The sequence below is a fragment of the Astyanax mexicanus genome, chromosome 16, assembly GCF_023375975.1.
Source record: "Astyanax mexicanus isolate ESR-SI-001 chromosome 16, AstMex3_surface, whole genome shotgun sequence".
In the NCBI taxonomy this organism is placed as follows: Eukaryota; Metazoa; Chordata; class Actinopteri; order Characiformes; family Acestrorhamphidae; genus Astyanax; species Astyanax mexicanus.
Window position 1 is genome coordinate 39,490,208 of NC_064423.1, and position 18,859 is coordinate 39,509,066.

The following is an 18,859-nucleotide window of genomic DNA, read 5'->3' on the forward strand; positions in this document are numbered from 1 at the left end:
TATTTGGTCCCACTTTATGCGGGCTGTGAAAAAGGAGAGTCGCTGCAAACAAATAGCTGTGAATCGAGGGTAATTTTTTGTATTTTTTGAGTACCTGCGGTACTTAAACAGTTTTTTACGTTTGACACGTACAGAATTACACCGCTGCCGATTGTCACGCTAGTCATGAAAGGGCACTTAATTATTTCATGAAGCAATAATTTTTTCCCAGGGCTGAATGCTCCCGCATACTTTTGAAAATACTTTGAGCATACTTTCATGTGTTTAATGGTTTGCGCGTCCTGAGCCCGGCTGGCTGAATGCGTATTCTCTGAGCCGTGTCGGCTGGAGTGGAGCTTTTGAGCGGCGAGACCTAATGGCATCTTTTTGTCTTGGTTTGAAACAGATGAAACGTATTGAACCGGTCATCCGTTTGGTTCACAGTGTGTTACAGAGCTGCACTCAGGGAAGTGGGTACGGTCTGAATGTAAGCACTGCAGCGCTGTGTGTGTACAGAGTGTGACCTCTCCATGGCTTTGTATCAGTTTGTATCGGTGGGATTGTGATGTTTTCCTGCTGGCCCATTCACAGCACGGCCTTATGGTGCAGTGTGGTATAGTTATATAGTGTGTATCGCTGTTTGGTACTGTGCTTTTGTGCATGTGCTCTTTTTTACGCATTGTGCTTTTTTAAATATTGTTTTTTTGGAATGTACGCTTTTTGCTTCTAAACATATGGAAAAATATCAGCACTTTTTTAAATTTTAACTTTACTAGATAACCAATGGTAGTGGTGGGAAATATGACAAAAATATAGTATTACATACTAGGGATGCAACGGTTTTCAGTATTTTATCGAACCGTTCGGTTCGGCCAGTTCGGTTCGATACACTAGAGCTTAGATCGGGCCCAAAAAATCCGACCCGACCCAGCCCAAGCCCGCGCACGTTCTGCCCGAGCCCGACCCAACCCGAACCATAAACTGCCTGTTTTCGGGCTGTTTGAATGAGCGAAATATGATCAGAATTATGTTAAATAACACGGTAACATAGAAGCATAGAACTATTATTTAATTAAAATGATTTTTAAGAACAGCTACACACAGTGCTGCAGGTCAAACGCGGAGACGTTCACGTGCAAGAGAGAGAGTGAGAGAGACACAAAGAGAGAGAGAGAGAGATTTGCGTGTTCTGGTGTATGAGCTACTCACAGGTAAAGGTTCTCACACACTGTATCTCCTGTTTCTCTTTTCTCCTCGTGCTCATATTCTAAACCCATACATAATTCTGCAGCTCCCTCAGTGTTTTCTGTCGTATTTTGCGGTGCCGCCGCGCTACTCCCAGCTGAATCCGACTCCCTGCTGAATCCGACTCCCGCTTCGCGAACAGAATCAGGCACAACACCCCCGTTGTAGGCTCGCGGAGCGGATGGCGTGGAGTCGGTGGCGCCGGCTCCCAGAGTGGACGGCGCGCTGACGGCGAGCTTGACGGCTCATCCCCGCCTGTCATTCTATGACGGCAGCGCTGACTGGACGGCCTTCGAAGCCCAGCTGGAGATCGTGGCGGGCCGTGCGGGCTGGACGGATGCTGAGACGGCGGCCAACCTCTGTCTGGCGCTGCAGGGAGACGCACTGAGGGTGCTGATCGAGCTTCCCGCGGAGTGCCGCTGCGAGCTGTCTGACTTGACGCGGGCGCTGAGAACCCGTTTCAGCCGTCAACCTTCCGAGGCGGCCGCCAAAATGCTAGTGGCGGACCGGCGCCAGCAGCGGGGAGAGACTTTGGGCGTGCTGGCATCTGAGATGGCTCTGCTAACCCGCCAAGCTTATCCGGCATTTCCGCGAGCGGCTCAGAGAAGTCTCGCGCTGGATAATTTCCTGTGCGCCCTAGAGCCAGACGAGCTGCGCAGACATGTGAGACTGGCCGACCCACAGACCCTGGAGGCCGCGGTGGAAGTGGCTGAGCGGTCCGAACTCATCCTGTCCAGCCATCCGGAACCGTGGGGGGCATCGCCCGGAGGCCATGATCCACCGAGATGGAGGCGGAGCCGGCCTGAGGCGCAACTGGAGTGCTGGCATTGCGGGGGGCGTGGCCACAAGCGAGCGCAGTGCGGCCGGCCGGGAAACGGAGCCGGGACCACCAAGTGAGGGTTACGGTGGCCCCAGGGATTCTAGGCTTACCCTCGGAACCTGTTCACGGAGCTGTCGGACCCGGCAGCTATTTTCTGAAGTGCACGCTGAATGGAGTGACGGTGGACGCGCTGGTGGACACGGGCTCGTCAGTCTCGCTGATAAAGCCTGAGCTCGCGAGGGATGTGGCAGGCGAGTTTGTGATGGACTACAGCCGGCGCATCGCTCTCTCTTCGGTCACCGGAGATCCTATCGCTCTCCTGGGACTAACGGAGCTGACAATTGATGTTGGCAAGGGCCCCTTTCAGCAGGAGTTCTGGGTTGGGCACATCAACGATCCGTGCATTCTGGGCAAGGACCTGCTCGCACGCGTTGGAGCCGTCATTGATTGTGCACGGGGCTCGGTTCTGGTGACTGGACTCCCCGTAGAGGAACATGACGAGTGCGGGGTAAGTGAGCCGTTGGGGGGGATGCGTGTGATTCGGTGCATGTTATGTTCTAGGGTCCGTTAGATGCGGGGTTAATTATCGATCCGATAGAAGAGATGCTGGAGCGCAGTTGTGTGGGCTTATCAGAGCCCCAACAACTGCGCTTACGCGACCTGATTGAGCGTTTTCGCGCTAGCTTCACTGTGTCTGAGCGTGAGTGTACTAGGACTAGCCTTGCGTTTCATTCTATAAACACAGGTGACACCCAGCCCATCAGGCTGAGACCGCACCGTCTGGCATTAGCGAAACGGTCTGACGAGGCGGAGCGAGCGTTCGAGGAGCTAAAAAGCCGTCTATGCAATGCTCCAGTTCTAGCGTATCCGAATATGTCGGAGAGTTTCATTGTGGATACTGATGCGAGCGACCGTGGCCTCGGAGCAGTCCTGTCACAGGTTCAGGATGGCTCAGAGCGCGTAATAGTGTACTATAGCCGCCGCCTGGACAAGGCGGAGCGTAACTATTGCATAACGCGCCGGGAGCTACTCGCGGTGGTCGAGAGCCTTAAACATATCCGACCGTATGTGTATGGGGTCCCATTTCTGCTGCGCACTGACCACGCCTCACTACAGTGGCTCATGCGTTTCCGCGAGCCAGAGGGCCAGCTTGCGCGCTGGATATCTAGACTCCAGGAGTTTAGCTTCGAGGTTGTGCACCGACCGGGCCGTAGCCATGGTAACGCGGACGCTTTGTCTCGCCGGCCGTGTGCGGCCGTTGACTGTAAGCATTGCGCTCGTGTAGCGGTGGCCCAGGTGTCCGTAGAACAGATCCGAGATGCGCAACGGGCGGATCGCGACTTAATGTGGGCAGTACACGCCCTCGAGGCGAATGTCGCGCCGTCATGGGAGGAGGTGGTGCCGTTGGGTCCGGTCGCTAAAGCGCTGTGCTCCAACTGGGCTAGCCTTAGCTTATCTGATGGCGTGCTGTGCCATACCTGGGAGGATCCGGCGAATGGGCGGCGCGTGTTTTAGGTGGTGATACCGCGGATGCGCCGCCAAGAAAGTCCCCGCGAGGGCGCCCCGCACCCCACTTCACCCCTATCAGTGTGGCGGCCCGATGGAGCGGGTGGCCGTGGATGTGTTGGGCCCCTTCCCGGTGACGGACTCTGGGAACCGCTATGCCTTAGTGGCGATGGACTATTTTACGAAGTGGCTGGAGGCCTACGCGGTGCCGGACCAAGGGGCGGTCACTACTGCGGATGTCCTGGTGCGGGAGTTCTTCTGCAGATTCGGGGTTCCGGAGGAGCTGCATAGCGACCAGGGGAGGAACTTCGAGTCGGAGGTCATGGCGGAGGTCTGCCGCATCTTGGGCATACATAAGACCAGGACGACGCCCCTTCATCCGCAGAGTGACGGGCTGGCGGAGCGGTTTAACCGCACGCTGGCAGCGCAGTTGGCCATGGTGTCGAGCAAAGGCCAGCGTGACTGGGACAAACATCTACCGGTCGTGCTGCTGGCCTGCCGCTCGGCCGTGCAGGAGACGACAGGATTCACGCCGGCCCTGCTTATGTTTGGTCGCGAGCTGAGGACGCCGGTGGCTCTGGCTTTCGGGGCGCCTCCTGATGGGGGCGCGCACGCTACGGACGCGCCCACTTTCGTTTCGCGTCTTCTGTCCTCACTGGATTTAGCGCACGGGCTCGCGCGCTCGAACCAGTCTGCTGCCGGACGGAAGCAGAAACGCGCGTATGATGCGCGCTGCTTTGGGGAGCCTTTATCTGCGGGGGCGAGGGTTTGGCTGTACAACCCTCAGCGTAAAAAGGGACTGTGCCTGTGTCGGCATGGGTGGGTCCGTGCTTGGTGCTGTCCAGGCTTGGGGAGGTGGTGTACAGGATCCGGTGGGGCAGACGCAGAATGATTGTGCACCGCGATCGGTTGGCCCCTTACCGTCCTAAACTGTTGGACATGGTGGGCGGCGGGGCGGGGCCTATTGGACCTGATCCCGAACCCGGCCCGGACTCTGGCTCTGCGGAGCCGCTGGCGGGTGGCGCTTTGCCCGTACACTCAAGGCAGCCACGGGTGAGAAGGCCGCCCGCCCGCCTGGAGGACTTTGTGTGTGACTGATTGTAAAAAAAAAAAAAAAAAGTTTTGTTGTTCATGGGGTTCTTGTTGGGTTTGTGGGGTCGCCAGGACGGCTGACCCTTAAGGGGGGGGCTATGTGGCGTCTGTGTGTGTGTGTGTGTGTGTGTGTGTGTGTGTGCCAGCTTTTAGTGTGCCTGTGGGGGCGGGGTATGGTAATCCGGGGCCAGCGGGGCATTATGGGGGTATGTTTTGGGTGGGTTAAGGGGACCTACCATCTTTGTGTGGGATAGCTGGGTTGGTGGCCTCAGGGCTGTTTGTGATGTGGTAGCAGTTGGGTTTCGCTCTCCTAGCCTTGTTAAAGGCTATAAGTGAGTGGCAAGCCTGTTTAATAAAGAGCTGTTGAGTACTTGCAATGAGTCTCACGAGTCCTCCTTCCTCTCCCACGCCACAATATTAATATATCGAAACTGAACCGAAACCGTGGCCCAAGAACCACGATACGAACCGAACCGTGTCCACACTGTACCGGTGCATCCCTATTATATACTGAAATTCTTACATTACACAATATGTGTCACAGCATTGACAATAGGATTCAAGGATTCAAGGAGACTTAAACAAAATTGTAATCTCACAATCCACAGTTTACACCCAAGAGCTTATGTTAAAATAGATAAATATAGATAAAATATATAGCAAAATAAAAGAGCACAACAAAATAGAATAGAACAAAATAGATATCAAGAAAAATACACACAAAAAATAAATAAATAGAAAGAGTAGGCAGGTAGCAGCTACATATTGACACACTATGAATTTACAGTATTTATAATGCCTTATATGGCATACATAATACCATAATGCCTACCTATAATAATGACCATCGTAAACTTTTTACATTATATTACATTATAATGTAATATAGACACTTTTGTCCAAAGCAAATTACAATAAAGATGTACATAGAGTTGTAGATGTAATAGATGTTTAAGGTAAAAACTAAATAAATAAATAATTAAAATTTAGGTCAAAGGGAAATAATGGGATAGATTAGGAAAGGAGGGGAAATATATTAATAGGAGTTAATATATATTAATTCATTTTAACTCTTTCCTACATTGTAAATGAATACTAAAGTCATCCAGGTTATGAAGAAACCCATCATGAATCATGTAGTCATTTAAAAGAGTTAAACAAACCAAAATACCCTGTGGTCCTGATGAGTGCCAGTTCCATCATTAAAGGTCTTTGCGGTGACTGCACTTGAGGATATTTTGTTGATACTTTACTTAGTTGAGAAGTTCTTGCTTCTCATAATCTGGATTAGAACATTAATCAAATAGAGATGTTCACTGTATACCTGTAACTCTACCTCTTCACTACTTTACAGCTGATGCTCTCAAACACTTTATTAAGAGACAAGAAATTCAAGTAATTAACTCTTGATGAGTTCAGCACAGCTGTTAACTGAAAGCCTGAATTCCAGGAGACTCTACCTTATAAAGCTGACTGAGAAAATCCAGCAGAGATGTGCAAAACTGTGAAGAATGTAAAATATAAAACATGTTCTGGTATATATATATATATAAGGTATTATGTATGCTATATAATGTATTATAAATCCAGTAGAACCCAAATACGAACTCAGTGATTTATAAACAACTTTAAGAATTCCAATTTTACTAATTTTATCTTTTTCCTAAAAGTCTTTTCAGTCTTTAAAGTTAAGATTGTGTGTTGTTGACTGAACCACTGATTTACATACATTTTCTCATTATTATAACACACAAGTATCATTGGGCACATATTTATTATAAAGACTTAAAAACGGATAAGTATTTAAATAACTGGTATTAAAATATACCAGTGTTTTACATGAATTTAATAATTTTATGCCAAAAAAATAAAAAATAGGCAATATACAAACCTGTTTTATATTTAAATGTTTTTTTTTTTCTGAAAATCTGCTTTATCTTCACATGAATTAAACATTTTACACCCCTCAAAAAATGCAGACCAATATAAAAATATACAGACCAATTTTATATTCAATTTTTTTTTTCTTTTGAAAAAACATACAGGGTGGTTTATTACGTCAGCAATAAATCAAAAATGAAAATAAATAATTTCTCTACATATATATTTATTATGCTTATAAATGAATTAAGGACCTTCACGGTATCACATGACCACATAACTTAAGATTTTAACTCAAGATTTTAGTATTCGTATGGCTGTTGGATGTAGTTTATGTGATGTAATGACTTTAAAAAATAAAAAAATAAATAAACGTTTTTAAATAAATAAAAATTGCTCTTAAGAGAGTTAGTAGTGGTATCAAAATACAATCAAAATATAATATCAAAATTGGCAGATAATTGATTAAATTTTCTTTAAGATGTTTTATAAATGTGTATTTTTATACAATAAACAATATAATATTCGATTTTACAAAATCAGATTTAGGCCTGAACACACAATCTCTATATTAGTATATTCCTAATAATTAGCTTTAAATTCCACAGTGGCTATAAATGCGAGCTGGAAGTTTATATAATGATGATGCATAATTTAAATTCCTTCTCTCTAGTCTTCTTACTGCTTCATATTTTATGATTATTTAAATATGTATTTATTTATATTTATATATATATATATATATATATATATATATATATATATATATATATATATATATATATTTTTTTTTTTTTTTTTTGCTGCATAAGTTTAAAATAAACTCATCGTCAAGCAATATGAACACTCAAAAGGAATCACTTATACAATTTTACTATATACTATTTATTTTAAAGCGTCTTTATTCATTTTCCCAAACATATATGTATGAGAATATTTAAAATGACTATATACATATATTTCTAAAGCTTATTATTAAGGTCCATTAGTTAGGTCCAGTTTATCATTAGGCCTTTATTTTGTGGCCTTTAATTTTAAAGACTAGTATTAACTGATTTATCATTTAAATGATACATATTAAATGACATATTTCCTGATATATTGATTAGTGACAGCCCTTATCGTTTTATTGGGTTTAATCTGGATTATTGATAACTGATTATTGTATATGTGTGGGGTGTAACAGGTCACGGGACGCGACGTACTGAAGGACAGACCCCCCCAACCCGTCAAAATAGCCGAAAGCGACGTCGACGTAAGTCTAATCTCCTCCCTCCCTCCCTCCCTCCCTCTCTCTCTCTTCCACAAACTCTCTTATTCTCTTTCTCTATCTCACTCTCTTTCTATCTCCCTCTTTCTTTCTCGTTCTCTCTATCCCTCTCTCTTCTACACTCTCACTTTTACACTCTCTTTCTCTCGTCCACAAATTCTCTCATTCTCTCGCTCTCTGTCTCCCTTTCTCTTGTCCTCTCCTTCTTTCTTTCTCTCTATCTCCCTCTATTTATCTCCCTATCTCGCTCTCTTTTTCACTAACTCGCTATCTCTGTCATACTTTCTTTCGCCTTCTCTTTCCCTCTATCTCTATAGAGAAATATTTTTTTTTCTCTCTTTATTTCTTTGTATTTTTTCTTTCTCTCTCCCTCTCTCTCTTTATCTCCCTCTCTATCTCTTTCTTTCTGTCTCACTTCATCTCTCTTCCTTCATTTCTCTTTCTCACCCCTGTCTTTCATTCACTGTGTCTACCCCTCTCTCTCTCCCTCCTTCTTACTCCTCTCTCTCTCTTCTACACTCTCTTTCTCTCTTCTATAAACTCACATTCTCTCTCTCTCTTCCTTTCTCTTTCTCACCCATCTCTTTTATTCACTGTGTCCACCCCTCTTTCTGTCCCTTCCACTCGCTCCCCTCTCTCGCTCCCCTCGAGAGAGAGAGAAATAAACAGAGGTAGAAAGACATAGAGGGAGAGAGAAATAGGTTTTTTTCTTTATTGCTGTTTCTCTCTCTCTCTTTTCCCCTCTTCTCATTCTGTTTCTATCTTACTCGCCCTCCCTCCATTTCCATCTCTCTCTCTCTCTCTCTCTCTCTCTCTCTCTCTTCTTCACCCTGCATCTACATCTTTTACTAATAACCCACTCCCTCTCATGCTGTGGTGTCGCTCGCCCGCTCACTCGCTCGCCCCGGTGTTTAGTGTATCAGTGTATCAGTGTATCAGTGATAGTGTGTAGTGATGGTGAGTTAGGGCTGAGTTGGGTGCAGTGTGTGTTGGGTGCAGTGTGTGTTGGGTGCAGTGTGTGTTGGGTAAACACAGGCGTGTGAGGGAGACGGTCAGGCGCCCGGGCCCGACGCTTTATTCACAGCTCACAATTTAAAGAGAAAAATACATGCTGTGGGATTTTTATATTTTAATCTCGTGAATTTTTCAGTTTGATTTTTGTATTTCGTCTCTCTCTCTCTCTCTCTCTCTCTCTCTCTGTTTTTTTAATTCCCTTTCTATCTTGCTCGCTCACCCTCCCTCTCTCTCTCTCTCTCTCTCTCTCCCTCCCTTTCTCTCTCTCTCTCTCTCTCCTCTCTCGCCCGCTTCTCCCACTTTTCTTTTCTGATTGGAGGTAAATAAGCTGAAAGTCTTGACTCTTCATCATTAACATTGTTCCAGTTTAACAATTTATAAGAAGTTCGCTGGTGAATTTATCGGAGTCATGCATTTTTGATGCACTTAAAACAACAATATAGTGCAGTAAAATAAAAACAGCTTAATTATTAATCGTTCGGCTTGATAAATAGTGCAGAGAATAAACACCCTCTCTCACACACAGCGAGGAGACGACTGTAGACCCCGCATTTCTCTGCAACTGCTTTGTGTTTGTTTGTGTGTGTGTGTGTGTGTATGTTTCTGTGTGTGTGTGTGTGCATGCACATAACCCATTTTTCGGTCTGTTTGCTTCTGCAAAATAATGCCACCCGAATTGTCATGAGGAGCTGGGAGTTTATTGAAATGACAGTGTAAAAAAAATATGGAAACACTTCCTGTTATGAATGCATTTATAATTAATTGTATTGTATACAGCATGCATAATGCCTTATAATGATTATAATCCTCTTTTATAATAACTCAAACAATACACATTATAAAATACAAAGGGGAACACTTGAACATCTATGAATGGTACGTCTATTAGACTCTATAAACATACTCATAATATAGTAGAATTAGGGCTGTCAGTGTTAAAGTGTGTGATCTGGTCTTGATCTGACTCTGCTTTCAAATATACCTCTTTTTAATTGAGCTAAACTGCTGATAAGACACTGTTTAATCTGATATATTAGCCAGATAATATACTGCTATGAACTGCTGCTGCTCCATGCTGTTTACACACTAAGAGTGCAGGTTGTGCTGCGTTCACTGCTCACATCTGTGCTGCACGTCCCATTAAAAACACTGTGTTTAAAAAAAGTGCAGCAGCAAATTTTCAGTAATATACACTGATATACACATACACACACTGAAACACAGACTCTTCTCACTATATTTACTATATTCTTGCTCCTGCGCCAGACAGCTCTGTCAACCAATCAGAGGAGACTCGCGTGATGTGCTCGCGTGGTTTATTGGTGCACATTTTGGTGCGTTTAGTCAAAGTTTATGCCTGTGTGAAAACAAACCAAACAGAGGGAGAAACTGAATCTCCAATTAAACAAACTCCTCAACTGATCTGGATCATAAAAACTTTCCTTTCACGACTACAGGTGTGAAAATGCTCTTTTATACTTTATATAAATTAAGTTCTAATTCAGAAATCTTTACAACCAAGCTGAAATGTTTATAATAAAGATTAAAAAGTTTTATTTGTTCAATTTATCATGCATTTTTTATTACAGCACCAAACGTTTAATGGCTTTATCTCCCCTCAAACATACAAGTATATACTAGTATCAATACAATTGCACTTTATTGTTTTATTTCTTACATTCATTATTTTATTTACATTTAAATACCCATTATTAAGACTTACTAATGTCTGAAGGAGAAGAAAGAGTGTGATTTTTTAAATTAATCACAGAATCATATGCTATTATTATATTATGCATGCCATATAATGCCTTATAAATACAAGATTCCTAAAAAGTGTTACCAAAACTATTAAATACATTTTAAGAAGCATCACCCCCTCTCAGTCTTTCTCCGGTACGGAGTGTTCTGACGTGCTATCTGCTGCTTATTTATCTGATCATGTTTTATATGCGGCTCTTAATTCCTCATTAGGTGAAACTGAGCAGATTATGTGAACAAGATAAAATCCTTCAGGAGCTGGAGGCCAGGATCCGCACGCTCAAAGAGGACAAGGTCTGGCTCAAGGCTCATCCTTTACATCTTCATTCAGCCGTATTGATTCCATTAATCATACAGCGCTAATTAATGAGCCTGACGCACTGATTTCACTCTGTGCTCCCCCTCTCTCTCTCTTTCTCTTTCTTTTTATCTATTTCTGTCTTTCCATCTCTCTTTCTCTTTTTCGGCCTGTAGGACAAGCTGGAGTCGGTTCTGGACGTGTCCCATCAGCAGATGGAGCAGTACCGGGACCAGCCGTCCCACGCAGAGAAGATCGCCTACCAGCAGAGGCTGCTGCAGGAGGACGTGGTGCACATCCGTGCGGAGATTTCACAAGCGTCCACGGTGAGACGCACAAACTACACCAGGAAAACTGGAGAAAAGTGGGCTAGAACATGATCAGGATGTGTAGCCAGATATTAAAGGGGACATAATATGTCCCTATTGACACTCCAACTCAAAAATACATTGCTGAAAGTGTCAGGAATCATTATTTTCTTATATGGGCCAGCAGACTTCTTCTAAGGGAGGGATCTATACCTACTGTCCCTGTCCGTGGCAAGTTCAAATAATGAGTTTTGTGCTTCTATCCCAGTTAAGCATGAACTATATTATTTCTGCTTTGCATTTAGCGATAAAAGCTAACACTGGCGTGTGATAAACACTTAATGTGAACATGGGAAGTGGGCAGCAACAGCTCATTTGCATAAAAGTGACAGAGCTCCTAAATGGCTTATTCTGAATGGGACTAAATCTGGCAAGAATAGAGCTGGTGAGATCTCTTTTTCTTTGTGGTTCGTATAAAATAAAGTTATTTTCTAACTTGTGTAAAAAGAGGAATAACATGTCGTCTTTAAGGAAACATGCTAAGTTTAACTTATGGCAGTTTTTGTCTGCAAAGCTTCTGCCAGTGTTTTCTTATTGAAACTGTGTAGTTTGGAATGGTGGAATAAGCTGTGTAAGTTTTAGCCTGCGAACCTGCTCACTGCTATTCCACCAGTCTCATTTCCACACCCTGGTTTGCCAGGTATAGAACACACTGTCATACAAACAGTTTTCTTTAGCCATGGAAATGGCAAAGTTGGCTATTTTTCTGCTAAACGGGTAATCACTGACCTTTAGTAAGGTTTTCTAACCATAGCTCTGTTTTGTGTTAATTTTCAGGTTAATTTCATAAAGTTGGCTTGGAACAGCTTTTAATGTAGAACACAGACCTATACCCAATTAGATTGTTTGTGCTTTTTAGAGCTATAAATCGTATGGCTTTTGTACCATGGAACAAACTTAAAGAAACTGCCCAGTGCGGCCTTAAGGTTCTTTATGCCGGTCCAATGCGGGCCAGCTGGGACAGACCGGGGCTGCACATCATGTTGTGATATATATATATATATATATATATATATATATATATATATATATATATATATATATATATAACCTACTTTAAAAGAGTGTAAATTCTTTGTTATTATATTATGTTATCATTATATTAGTGGTTTTAAAATGCTAGCAATATCGTTTATCAAAATAATTTCTGGTACAGCATATCGTTTGCAAAAAAATTTTATCATTACAGGTCTAATTTAGCCAAAAGGTTTTGGATTTTAGCATTTAGCCAAAAGTTAACGGTATAGCAACCACTCTTTACAGTTTTGTGTTGTGTTGAGCAGGAGATGGAGAACGCGTGGAATGAGTACAGCAGACTGGAGGTGGATGTGGAGCGTCTTCGCTCGGCTCTTCAGGAGCAGATGAGCCGCACTATCCTCTCGCAGGTAATCCCTTAATAATTCAGTTTGATGAAACTGTTATAAAGCCGGAGCTCATTCAGGGATTAGAGTGTTTGTGTTCAGGCTTTGTGGGATTTTCTTTGAGTTTGTAAAACAGCAGATTACCACCAGCAGCAGCTGATCAGACGTCCATATGTTCACTAGTTTAGTTACACCAGCTCTTACAGTATAAAACACGATTATTACAGTGTGATATACTAGTGCAAGATACCTTTATTTCAGTAATTCAGTTGAAAATGTGAAACTCATATATTATATAGATGTATTACACACAGAGTGATCTATTTTAAGCGTTTATTTCTTTTATTGTTGATGATTATGAAGCTTACAGCAAATGAAAACCCAAAAATCAGTCTCTCAGAAAATTAGAATATTATATAAGACCAATTGTTACTTTTTAAGCAGTGTGGGTATTGTGCAAAGTCCTGCTGGAAACACTTGTCTTTTAGTGTGGGAGGTTGCATGGCTAAATTGGAGCAGCCTGGTGACCAGTCTTCATTAATTAGGGCCCGAGCACCGAAGGCGCAGGCGAAGCCTGCACCGGAGGTGCAAAGCCCTATTGTTTTTGGAATGTTTATTATTATTATTATTATTTTTATTTACAAACTTCGCGCCCATTTTTGAGGCCTTTCCGATACTTGAAAACTCATGCATTTTGGCACAGACATCAAAACCCGTGAAAAATTTGAAATTCCATGGTTCATGGGTTTGGGCGTGGTTCAGGAGCTCTATAGCGCCCCCAAACGTTGCCAGTGGCCAGGATGAAGTTTGTCCAATATGCACCAACTTTGGTACACTCATTGACCTCCTCATGCAGAACAATAATCACTCAGTTTTATCAGACTCCGCTCAACAGGAAGTCTGCCATTTTGACAGGAAGTCGCAAAATAAAAAGTTTCCCGTGCTGGTTTGGAGGGGTTATGATGTTCGAAAACTCATAAAACTTGACAGGCCTATCTGGCGTAGGCCGTACTTTGAGAATTAATTCGAATTTTGTAAATTCATCTTTAACCAGCTCTCTAGCGCCACCTATTTTACATCACATTTATGGAAAGCACTCAGCCTCTTGATAATTGGCAGATTCAATAAGGCCTCAAAATTATTTAGAAACGTTTTGTCATTTTTTTTGTGTGTAGCTAAATGACTCTACAGCGCCCCCTATTTATTTTAGCTAATTAATTAACTGTGGCCTTCTCAAAAATTCTCCAATATTCATGATATTTGGTAGAAACATAGACAACATGATCCCGCACATATTACCAATAGGCATGCATTTGCTCCGCCCAACAGGAAGTCGGCCATATTGGAATTTGTGACATTTTTACACATTTTTCACATACTCATTCGAACTCCTCCTAGAGTCTTTGTCAGATTACCTCAAAATTGGGCGTGGATAGGCTCCAGACATAAGTGGAGATAAATTGCGAAGGAATAGTCAATAGCTGAAACGGTGTCGTAATGGCGGGCAATTGATTAACTAGAGACGCAACACTAAACCAAAGTGAAACCATGACATGGTCAGAACACAGATGATTGGAAATTCCTGAAATTTGGCGAAAACACAAGAGACATCATTAGACACGTTTGCCGTATTGGTAGGACTGACTCCACCCAACAGGAAGTCGGCCATTTTGAAATATGTGCATTTTACACACATTTTTTGCATACTTTGTCGAACTCCTCCTAGGGAATTTGTTGAATACTCTTGATATTTGTCAACAATAAACTACTAACACACCTGATGATAAATTGCGAAGGATTAGTCGATATCTTAAACGAGGACGAAATGGCAGACAGTTGAATTGCTTGAGATACCCCATTAAAACAGGAAGTGAATACATTCTTATGTTGGTAGGTGTTTGAGGAGGTTAAAATGGATGAAAACTCACAAAACTTTACAGGCCTGCTTGTTTTACGTGGTCCTTTGGTCTGAAATTGAAATTTCATATATACGCATTTCATTGGCTCTATAGCGCCACCTAGGTTTCAATGAATATTTGACATTACGGGAATAATCAAAAACTCTTGAAAATTGTCAGATTGCATAGGACCTAAAAACACATTACAAATATTGTGATAATTTTTTCATGTGTAGCTAGCTGACTCTACAGCGCCCCCTAATTTGTTCAGTTAATAAATTAGCTCTGGATGTGTCAAAATTGGTCTAATGTTCTCCAATTTTGGTAGGAATGTAGATACTGTGACCCTGCACATATTTGCAATTGGCTTGTATTAGCTCCGCCCAACAGGAAGTCGGCCATATTGGAATTTGTAAGATTTTTACACTTTTTTCACAAACTCATTTAAACTGCTCCTAAAGTCTTTGTCAGATTACCTCTTATTTCACTGTAAATGAACAACAGACATATTTGATGAAAACTGCCAAAGGATTAGTTGATCGCTAAAACAGTGACGTAATGGCGGGCAATTGATTGACTAGAGACGCAACACTAAACCAAAGTGAAACCATGACACGGTCAGAACACAGATGATTGAAAATTCATGAAACTTGGCAAAAACACAAGAGAAATCATTACACACGTTTTCAGTATTGGTAGGAATGACTCCGCCCAACAGGAAGTCTGCCATTTTGAAATATCTGCATTTTACATACATTTTTTGCGTATGTTGTCAAACTACTCCTAGAAATTTTGTTGAATTCTCTTGGTATTTGGTAAAAATAAACACTGAACATATCTGATGACAAATTGTGAAGGAATAGTCGATATCTTAAACGAGGACGAAATGACGGACGGTTGAAAACAGGAAGTTGACACCTAGGTAATGCAAGGTGTTTTGAGGAGGTTATAACTGAGGAAAACTCACAAAATTTGACCGGCCTGCTTATCTGAGGCGGTTCTTTGATCTAGAATTAAAAATTCAAATACATGTGTTTTCACAGCTCTATAGCGCCACCTATATTTTAAATGAATATTTGACATTTTTGGCAGAATAGAAAACTCTTGAAAATTGGCACACTCAATAAGACCTCAAAATTACTTTCACCGGTTTCTCGGTTTGGCCCGGTACGATTTGCGCTGGTGTGCGAGGGCCCTACGTCCCCCTGTGACAGGGGGACAACTCGTTATTATTATTAGGGCCCGAGCACCGAAGGCGCAGGCGAAGCCTGCACCGGAGGTGCAAAGCCCTATTGTTTTTGGTCCGTTTATTATTATTATTATTATTCTGCCTCTTTGCGTCCATTTTTGAGGCCTTTCCGATACTCGAAAACTCACGCATTTTGGCACAGGCCTCAAGCTCGGCGAAAATTTTAAAGTTCCATAGAGGCTGGACTTTGGCGTTGTTCAGGAGCTCTATAGCGCCCCCAAACGTCGGCAGTGGCCGGGATGAAGTTTGTCCAACGTGCACCAACTTTGGTACACTCATTGACCTCCTCATAAACAACAAGAATCACTAGGTTTTATTTGACTCCGCCCAACAGGAAGTCGGCCATTTTGACAGGAAGTTGCAAAATAAAAAGTTTCCCGCTGGGTTTCGGAGTGGTTAGGATGTTTGAAAACTCCTAAAATTTTACAGAGCTATTTGGCCTTGGCCATACTTTGACCGTAAGTTGGAATTTCGTAAATTCGTCTTTCATCAGCTCTCTAGCGCCACCTATTTTATATCACATTTATAAAAAGCTCTCAGCCTCTTGATAATTGGCAGATTCAATAAGTCTTTGAAATGATTTAGAAATATTTTGTCGTTTTTCTCATGTGTAGCTAGATGACTCTACAGCGCCGCCTATTTTATTTAGGCCATTAAATTAGCTGTAGCTGTCTCAAAATTTCTCCAATATTCTCGATTTTTGGCAACAACATAGAAAGTATCATCCCGCACATATTACCCATCGGCTGGTATTAGCTCCGCCCAACAGGAAGTCGGCCATTTTGAAATTTGTGGAATTTTTACACATTTTTCACGAACTCATTCAAACTCCTCCTAGAGTCTTTGTCAGATTATCTCTAAATTGGGCGTGGGTAGGCTCCAGACATACATGGTGATAAATTGCGAAGGAATAGTCGATAGCTGAAACGATGATGTAATGGCAGGCAATTAATTTAATGGAGACGCAACACTAAACAAAAGTGAAACCATGACACGGTCATAACACAGATGATTGAAAATTCATGAAACTTGGTAAAAACACAAGAGACATCATAAGACACGTTTTTAGTATTGGAATGATTGACTCCGCCCAACAGGAAGTCGGCCATTTTGAAATATGTGCATTTTACACACATTTTTTGCATACTTTGTCGAACTCCTCCTAGGGAATTTATTGAATACTCTTGATATTTGTCAGTAATAAACTACTAACACACCTGATGATAAATTGCGAAGGAATAGTCGATATCTTAAACGAGGACGAAATGGCGGACAGTTGAATTGCTTGAGATGCCCCATTAAAACAGGAAGTGAATACATTCTGGTGTTAGTAGGTGTTTGAGGAGGTTAAAAAGGTTAAAAACTCTCAAAAATTTACAGGCCTGCTTGATTTAAGCAGTACTTTGATCTGAAATTAAAATTTCATATATACGTATTTCATTGGCTCTATAGCGCCACCTAGGTTTCAATGCATATTTGACATTATGGGAATGCTCAAAACCTCTTGAAAATTGACAGATTGCATAAGACCTAAAAACACTTTACAAATATTTTGACAATTTTTTCATGTATAGCTAGCGGACTCTACAGCGCCCCCTAATTGGTTCGTTTAATAAATTAGCTGTGGATGTGTCAAAATTTGTCTAATCTTCTCAAATTTTGGTAGGATCGTAGATAGTATGACCCTGCACATATTTGCAATTGGCTTGTATTAGCTCCGCCCCACAGGAAGTCGGCCATATTGGAATTTGTAATATTTTTACACATTTTTCACAAACTCATTTAAACTGCTCCTAAAGTCTTTGTCAGATTACCTCTTATTTCGCTGTAAATGAACAACAGACATATTTGATGATAACTGCCAAAGGATTAGTTGATCGGTAAAACGGTGACCCAATGGCGAGCAATTGATTCACTAGAGACGCAACACTAAACCAAAGTGAAACCATGACACGGTCAGAAAACAGATTTTTGAAAATTCATGAAACTTGGCAAAAACACAAAAGACATAATTACACACATTTTCAGCATTGGTAGAACTGACTCCGCCCAACAGGAAGTCGGCCATTTTGAAATATCTGCATTTTACACACATTTTTTGTGTACATTGTCAAACTACTCCTAGCAAATTTGTTGAATTCTCTTGGTATTTGTCAACAATAAACTACTAACACACCTGATGATAAATTGCGAAGGAATAGTCGATATCTTAAACGGGGACGAAATGGCAGACAGTTGAATTGCTTGAGATACCCCATTAAAACAGGAAGTGAATACATTCTTGTGTTGGTAGGTGTTTGAGGAGGTTAAAATTGATGAAAACTCACAAAACTTTACAGGCCTGCTTGTTTTACGTGGTCCTTTGGTCTGAAATTGAAATTTCATATATACGCATTTCATTGGCTCTATAGCGCCACCTAGGTTTCAATGAATATTTGACATTACGGGAATAATCAAAAACTCTTGAAAATTGTCAGATTGCATAGGACCTAAAATCACATTACAAATATTGTGATAATTTTTTCATGTGTAGCTAGCTGACTCTACAGCGCCCCCTAATTTGTTCAGTTAATAAATTAGCTCTGGATGTGTCAAAATTGGTCTAATGTTCTCCAATTTTGGTAGGAATGTAGATACTGTGACCCTGCACATATTTGCAATTGGCTTGTATTAGCTCCGCCCAACAGGAAGTCGGCCATATTGGAATTTGTAAGATTTTTACACTTTTTTCACAAACTCATTTAAACTGCTCCTAAAGTCTTTGTCAGATTACCTCTTATTTCACTGTAAATGAACAACAGACATATTTGATGAAAACTGCCAAAGGATTAGTTGATCGCTAAAACAGTGACGTAATGGCGGGCAATTGATTGACTAGAGACGCAACACTAAACCAAAGTGAAACCATGACACGGTCAGAACACAGATGATTGAAAATTCATGAAACTTGGCAAAAACACAAGAGAAATCATTACACACGTTTTCAGTATTGGTAGGACTGACTCCGCCCAACAGGAAGTCTGCCATTTTGAAATATGTGCATTTTACATACATTTTTTGCGTACGTTGTCAAACTACTCCTAGAAATTTTGTTGAATTCTCTTGGTATTTGGTAAA

General features: G+C 41.9%; 1 protein-coding gene across 10 annotated transcripts in view; it reads left to right on the top strand.

Annotated features, from left to right (window-relative positions):
• plekha7b (pleckstrin homology domain containing, family A member 7b) overlaps positions 1 to 18,859 on the top strand; it is a 291,689-nt gene that overhangs the window by 236,772 nt on the left and 36,058 nt on the right. For 8 of the 10 annotated variants that reach the window (XR_007424774.1, XR_007424772.1, XR_007424776.1 and 5 more), the window contains 4 exons: positions 7,710 to 7,778; positions 10,782 to 10,862; positions 11,043 to 11,192; positions 12,518 to 12,619. Coding sequence is in view for 2 of the 10 variants with exons in the window: in XM_049465414.1 (XP_049321371.1) it covers positions 7,710 to 7,778; positions 10,782 to 10,862; positions 11,043 to 11,192; positions 12,518 to 12,619 (402 nt within the window). In the remaining 8 variants the exon portion in view is untranslated. The remainder of the gene's footprint in view (positions 1 to 7,709; positions 7,779 to 10,781; positions 10,863 to 11,042; positions 11,193 to 12,517; positions 12,620 to 18,859) is intronic. The other 2 variants (XR_007424775.1, XR_007424778.1) reach the window with 1 other exon arrangement.